The sequence below is a fragment of the Narcine bancroftii genome, chromosome 1 (assembly GCF_036971445.1).
Source record: "Narcine bancroftii isolate sNarBan1 chromosome 1, sNarBan1.hap1, whole genome shotgun sequence".
Classification (NCBI taxonomy): domain Eukaryota; kingdom Metazoa; phylum Chordata; class Chondrichthyes; order Torpediniformes; family Narcinidae; genus Narcine; species Narcine bancroftii.
The window spans coordinates 484,411,192-484,418,815 of record NC_091469.1 but is presented as its reverse complement, the minus strand read 5'-3'; the positions used below and the strand labels follow the sequence as shown (position 1 = coordinate 484,418,815).

The window sequence follows — 7,624 nt, the reverse complement described above, 5'->3', positions numbered from 1 at the left end:
GACATTGATGATGATGACTTGGACGAAGTGGATGAAATTCCAGCCGTGAGTTCGCTTCGTAAACACCACATCGATTCAAAACCCATAGACCAGCCACTTGCAGTAGTAAGTTGTGTTATTTTTCTTCTTGTGTTTTTAGTTGATCAATTGCATATTGCCACAAATATTTTTATTTCAGTTCTTATTAGTGTGCTGGCAAGGGTGCTAAATTTGGCTTCAGTTAGAGAAAGTAACTAACTTGAATATCTTGAAGGGAAGATATTTGGGGAAGATTGGATTTGTTCTTCTACTGAACAAAATGATTTTACTCCAGGTTTTCACTCGGAGCAAGATGGGTAGCTATTAATCCTTGCATAGTTGAAGATGAAAGGTATTTCCTGTCGCATGAGAATATCATGAGCGAGCTGTCCTTCTCAATCATCTGTGGAATAAGGCAGCTAGACTTTTTCAGTGGAAAAGAATGTTCAGGGTATCACTCTGCTTCTGTCTGAAGGGGATGGGGAGGAGAGATGGTACATAAGTCTGAAGTTTAGTTTGAAATTCAGCTTTGCTGCGACAGTCTTCGTGAACCCCCCAGTCTTCTAAACCAAGAAGGCCAGAGAGTAACAGACTCCTAAAAGCTGTAGCTGAATCAGAAGCTACCCATATGGGTACCACGTTGAATTTAAGATTGTGATCTGCCCTCTAGATTCGATCAATGCATTAAAAAAAAAGATTAAATTACAAACCTTTGTACGCAATTCATTGGCAAATTTACCAGTTCTCACAGTGTCATACAGCACAGAAATGGGGCTTAAACAAGAGAGTCTGCAGATGCTGTGATTGTAGTTGAACACACAAAAGTGCTGCAGAAACTTAGCAGGTCGCGCAGGGTTATTTATGGCAAGTTGCATAACCAATATTTTGGGCCTAAGGTTTAAGAATAAAGTAGGCAGGCGTCTGAATGAAACAGTGAGGCGAGGCCGTTAGGTCCACTGTGTCCATGCCGACCATGGTGCCCATCTGTACTAATCGCATTAGGCCTGTAGTCCTCTGATGTTTTCCTGTCCAAGTACTTGTCCAAATTCCTTTCAGATATTGGATCTGCCTCTATCACCACCTCTTGCAGTTGGTGGCAGTTTGAATCATTGAACATTACAGCATAGGAACTAGCCTTTCGGCCTATCTTGAATGTACCAAACTGTTATTTTACCAAGTCCCATTGACCTGCACCTGGATCATAGCCCATCCATGTACCTATTCAAATTTTTCTTAAATGTCACAATCGAGCCCACATTCACCACTTCAGCTAGCAACTCATTTCACCACTGTCTTTGTGAAGAGGTCAAGTTTATTGTCACCTGATTGCACAAGTACAAACCAATGAAATAGCATTCTCCTGTCCTTGGTGCAAAACATGCAGACATATAACCAGATATAATGCACATGCAGACAAGCAATTCATATGCAGGACAGGTATTCATATATACACATCAATAATTTTTTTTCATGTATATGAGAGTCTCGGATGGTTAGTGTGAGCAGAACTTGGAAAGTGTCGTCTATGCAGTCCATTGGTCATTCAGCATTCTCACTGCCCGTGGGATGGTGGTTCTAGCTCTGATGCTCCTGTATCCCTTTCTCAATGGGAACCTTAATGTTCCTTCAAACATTTCACTTTTCACCCTAATATCTTGTGTTTTATTTCTTGTCTCACCCAACCTCAGTGAAAAAAGTCTGCTTGCATTTACTTTATCTGTACCCATCATAATTTTTATACCTCCATTAAATCGAAGGTAAATCTAAAATGATGACCACCCTCTGTACAAAAAAAATCCTCTCAGATCTCCTTTAAATTTCTCCTCTCTTACCTTAAACATGTGTTCCTAAGGTGGGGGGGGGGGGGGAATATTCTATCTATGCTCCTCATAATCTTATAAACTAAGGTCAGTTCTCCATCTCCTAGCTTTCACTGAGAATAAACCTGGCACATCCAATATCTCATTCTAACTACAACCCTCTTTGTCAGGCCAAATCCTGATGAATCTCTTCTGCATTCTTTCTACTGTCTCCACATCCTCCAGGCAACCAAAACTGGGCATAATGCTCCATCTGCAACACAACGACCAACTTGTATCCAAAGTGTCTGCTTTGGGAAAAGCACAACCTGTTTTCTTAAATATTAAACTTTCAGATGCGCTACAACTAAATAGGCCAGGATCTATTGCAAGTCCCTAATTACCATAAAGAAGGTAATGGTGAGTTGCCTTCTTCAATCACTGTGGTCCTAGTAATTGTTGGGGCAGACAATCTGGGATTTGGATCCAGCAATGATGAGCAATGATTTATTTCTAAACCAGGATGACAAGCAAATTGAAAGGAAAGTTTGGGTGAGGATGTTCCCATGCATTTTGCTTCCCATCCTTCTTGGTCTATAAAGTGCATCGGTTTGGGAGATGCTGTTGGAGTAGCCAAGGTAGTTATGGCAGTGTATTTTATAGGTAGAGCAGACTGCAGCAATGGTGCATCAGCGATGGAAGGAATAAATGTTTAGGATGATAAATAGGATATGAATCAAGCAGCTTTGACATGACTGTTGTTCTCCTTGAGCGTTGTTGAAGTAGCAGTCATCCAGACAAGTATTCCATGACGCTTCAGCCTTGTGTTTTGTAGATGGTGGAAAGACTTTGTAGATGGTGTCAGGAGGTGGGTTCCTTGCCATAACTTGCTCTCATGGCCAGTTTTTTTGTGGCAGGTCCATTTGAGTTTCTGATTAATAGTGACTGCTGAGATGTTAATGGTTGAGGACTCTTTGATGACAATGGTATTGATATTGAGGGCAAGGAATTAGATTCTCTTGCTGGAGATGGTTCTTGCTTAATTCTTAGCTGAAGTACTGTGTTGGAACTCTGTGGCGTATATATTAGTATAATTGACACTTTCTATTGCCTTGTTGATGATACATTGTGCTCTGATTGGGCAGTTCCAAGTCAAGATTTATTGTCAAAGTACTGCACATTAACTGGATTGAATTTTTTTTGCTTTTTGTGAACAGGAGACCTGCGGGCAATTTTCTACATTGTCAGGTAGATTGTTTAACAATAGTGGAACAACTTGGAAAGAAACTTAGCTGGTCTTCGGCACTGAAATCTGGATGAAGTCTGCTCTCTTGGTCTCTGCCGTATCCAACTCAATCAGCTATTTCTTGATTGAAAATGTAGCTGACTGACTGGATAGGTAAGATATCAAGGAAGTTGTTTGAATCCATCACAGGGCAATACTTTGGTCACATGGGAGTTTCGTTTAGGTGATGGTTTCTTATGGAAAGATACAGAAAGTACATGATAGCAAGTTCTTATATTGGATAAGATCACTGAAGTATTTAAAGCATTTTATTTTTTACAATAAACCACTTTGGTTTATAACAATTATTGACATATTTAACATTATTCACATTTTTTGTCACAGGCTTAGACCTTGAACTCCTGAAGCCCCTTTTATTCTAAAGGAAGATAAGGTAACTGTGGTGTTTGTGGTGGATTGATTCCATTTAAATAGATGAGGGTAGAGTGTTTGAAAGATGGGTGCACAGAGAAGACAATAAATATTGAAGATAAGCGAGTGCTGGAAAATACCACACAGGAGGTCAGCTGAAATCTCAAAGTACAGGCAAGTTTAACACTTGGAGTGTTAGAATATATGGAGCCAAATAGATTCCCAAAACTTGGTTGGAATTTCCAGAACATTGGTTCAAATTTCTACCACAGTTTTAAGAAGAATTCTCTAGAAAAAAATATTATTGCAAATGTCTACCAAAATTATACAGTGACTTGAATTCATTTAGCGTAGGATTAGATCATGTTCAGAGGCCAGCAATAGACTTGAGGTGCAGGGCTCCAGTAATGAAAATACAGAATGCAACACGAGCTGACAATAGGTGTGTGCCAATCCATGGAAGTTACCTTTTGGGCTTTTTTTTGGTTGAACTGATCAGTTTACGCTTGGAACACTGTCATAAATTCTGGCAGAGTAGTGGACAAGGAACTGATGGTGAAAGAACAGATTGGGATAATTTGCAGCATTTTAACATCATTCATTGGGCCTGGTTCTAACATTTATGCATTTCATGTGGGTATCAGCATGGTTTTAAAAAGCACCATTGTTGTGGCATAGAATGAGGGCATTCAGTAGACAGAGCTAGCTTTCTGTAAGATCACTTCAAATATTCCCATTCACATCTTTTTCTCTGTAGTTCTGCAGATCACTTTACTACAGCGAGCTATAGATAAAACAACAAGATGGAATATAACATGAGATTAGTGAGAAATACAAAAGTAGACTCCATTGTGAAAGGAAGATGAGCTTTGGGAAGCTTATAAGAAAATTGACAATAATTAAATCATCGCATTTTGTCTGTCTTTATGGAAGAAGACACAAAAAATTCTAAAGTATATTAGAGAATCAAGCATCTCATCTGGAGAAAATGGAACAAGGTCACAAAGCAGGGTCACAACCTGAAATGTCAGTCATCCCTTTCCCCCCATAAATGATGCTTGACCCATTGAGTTCCTTCAGCAGTTGCTCTTGTACTCAACATTCTACAGTATATTGTGTCTCCATCAAAATATAGTATTACAGAAGTTGGTGTACTTGAAAGCTGATAAATCCAAAGACCTGATGATGGAGAGATGGCCTAAGAGTCTGAGGAAAGCTCTGGTGATTAACTTCAAATTCTTTTGATCCTGGAATTGTTCCTGTGGATTGGAAATGTGATCCCATGAGTTATGAAAGAGGAACCTGAGGGGAAACCTTTTCTCTCAGAGGGTAGTCCCTACTGGAATGAGCTGCTAGAGGAAATTGGTGCAATTATGATATTCAAAGACTTTTGGTAGGATATATGGATATGAAAGGTTCCACATGCAGTTGGAATGAATGTGTTGGACCGAAGGGCCTATTCAGTGCCTCCATGAAACAAGATTTTTTTTTTAAATGGGAAAATACAGTCCTGTTTGCAGAGCACCAGTTGTAAGGATGAAATTTTAGACCTACAGCATGGTAAAAGGCCCTTTCAGCCCATGAGGCTGTGGCACCCAATTCCATCAAATTAAACTACAACCCCCAGTACGTTTTTGAGCGGTGGGAGGAAACCGGAGCATCTGGAGCAAACCCATGCTGAAACGGGGAGAAAGTACAAAGTCCTTACAGACAGCACAGGATTTGGCACTGGAGCAGTGTTGTGCCAACCATGCTGTCCTATCTTCAAGGTTAGTAGGATTGAGTAAAGGCAACGTAGATTTATGAAAGGAAAGTCGCAATTAAATAATCTGCTGGAGTCTTGAGAATATGACTGACCTTATTTAGAACATAGATAAATACAGCACAGGAATAGCACCTTTGGCTCACTTTTCCCTGCTGAACATGATGTCCGAATCAAAGTAAAACTCACCTGACTGAACGTGGTGTGGTTGCCTCTTCATTCCCTTCTATTTCTATCTGCTTCCAGCAATATCCCTGGCAGCTCATAGAATTTAGAATAATACAGCACAGTACACATCTTTCAGCCCACAATGTTGTGCCATCCTGTACAAACCTACTCAATCTAAATTTTCCCTGCCTCACACCTAGAACCCTCTATTTTTCGTTCATTCATGTTTAAGAGACTTTTGAATGACCATCTTGTATCAGCCCGCACCACCATCCTTGACAATGCATTTCATCCCTCCACTACTGTTTAAAAAAAAACTTACCCCTTATATCTTCTCTAAACTTTCCTCCCTTCAACTTGTACAGATGTCCTCTGGTATTTGTTAATCTTGCCCCCTGGGGAAAAAGGCATTGGCTGTCCTTGCCTTTCATAATCCTGGAGACCTCCAAATCACCTCTCATCCTTCTTCGCTCCAAAGGGAAAAGTCCTTAAACTTCCCCACTCTTAAACCCATGTTCTCTAGTCTGTGAACATTCAAATAAAGTTTCTTTGGATCTTATTGGAGAATTTTGGAACAGAATGTTTTGTTAAAAATAATTTAGTATGACAAAAATTTAAACCTTAATAGCCATATACATAATGTGGTTTCAAGAACAAGTCAGAGGCTAGGATTCCTGGTGTGAGCCATATACATAATGTGGCTTCAAGAACAGGTCAGAGGCGAGGATTCCTGGTGTGAGCCATATACATAATGTGGCGTCAAGAACAGGTCAGAGGCTAGGATTCCTGGTGTGAGCCATATACATAATGTGGCTTCAAGAACAGGTCAGAGGCTAGGATTCCTGGTGCGAGCCATATACATAATGTGGCTTCAAGAACAGGTCAGAGGCTAGGATTCCTGGTGTGAGCCATATACATAATGTGGCTTCAAGAACAGGTCAGAGGCTAGGATTCCTGGTGTGAGCCATAGACATAATGTGGCGTCAAGAACAGGTCAGAGGCTAGGATTCCTGGTGCGAGCCATATACATAATGTGGCTTCAAGAACAGGTCAGAGGCTAGGATTCCTGGTGTGAGCCATATACATAATGTGGCTTCAAGAACAGGTCAGAGGCTAGGATTCCTGGTGTGAGCCATATACATAATGTGGCTTCAAGAACAGGTCAGAGGCTAGGATTCCTGGTGCGAGCCATATACATAATGTGGCTTCAAGAAGCGGTCAGAGGCTAGGATTCCTGGTGTGAGCCATATACATAATGTGGCTTCAAGAACCGGTGAGAGGCTAGGATTCCTGGTGTGAGCCATATACATAATGTGGCTTCAAGAACAGGTTAGAGGCTAGGATTCCTGGTGTGAGCCATATACATAATGTGGCTTCAAGAACAGGTCAGAGGCTAGGATTCCTGGTGTGAGCCATATACATAATGTGGGGTCAAGAACCGGTCAGAGGCTAGGATTCCTGGTGTGAGCCATATATATAATGTGGCTTCAAGAACCGGTCAGAGGCTAGGATTCCTGGTGTGAGCCATATACATAATGTGGCTTCAAGAACAGGTCAGAGGCTATGATTCCTGGTGTGAGCCATATACATAATGTGGCTTCAAGAACAGGTCAGAGGCTAGGATTCCTGGTGTGAGCCATATACATAATGTGGGGTCAAGAACCGGTCAGAGGCTAGGATTCCTGGTGTGAGCCATATACATAATGTGGCTTCAAGAACCGGTCAGAGGCTAGGATTCCTGGTGTGAGCCATATACATAATGTGGCTTCAAGAACAGGTCAGAGGCTATGATTCCTGGTGTGAGCCATATACATAATGTGGCTTCAAGAACCGGTCAGCGGCTAGGATTCCTGGTGTGAGCCATATACATAATGTGGCTTCAAGAACAGGTCAGAGGCTAAGATTCCTGGTGTGAGCCATATACTTAATGTGGCTTCAAGAACAGGTCAGAGGCTAGGATTCCTGGTGTGAGCCATATACATAATGTGGCTTCAAGAACAGGTCAGAGGCTAAGATTCCTGGTGTGAGCCATATATGTAATGTGGCTTCAAGAACAGGTCAGAGGCTATGATTCCTGGTGTGAGCCATATACAAAATGTGGCTTCAAGAAGCGGTCAGAGGCTAGGATTCCTGGTGTGAGCCATATACATAATGTGGCTTCAAGAAGCGGTCAGAGGCTAGGATTCCTGGTGTGAGCCATATATGTAATGTGGCTTCAAG

At 41.3% G+C, this 7,624-nt stretch overlaps 1 protein-coding gene across 1 annotated transcript in view; it reads left to right on the top strand.

The window, feature by feature from the left end:
- The window catches only part of mindy4 (MINDY lysine 48 deubiquitinase 4), a 303,244-nt gene that overhangs the window by 126,120 nt on the left and 169,500 nt on the right, over nt 1-7,624 (top strand). The window contains exon 7 of the mRNA XM_069914923.1: nt 1-105. This exon is cut by the window's left edge and continues 2 nt beyond it. Within this exon, the coding sequence (XP_069771024.1) occupies nt 1-105 (105 nt within the window). The remainder of the gene's footprint in view (nt 106-7,624) is intronic.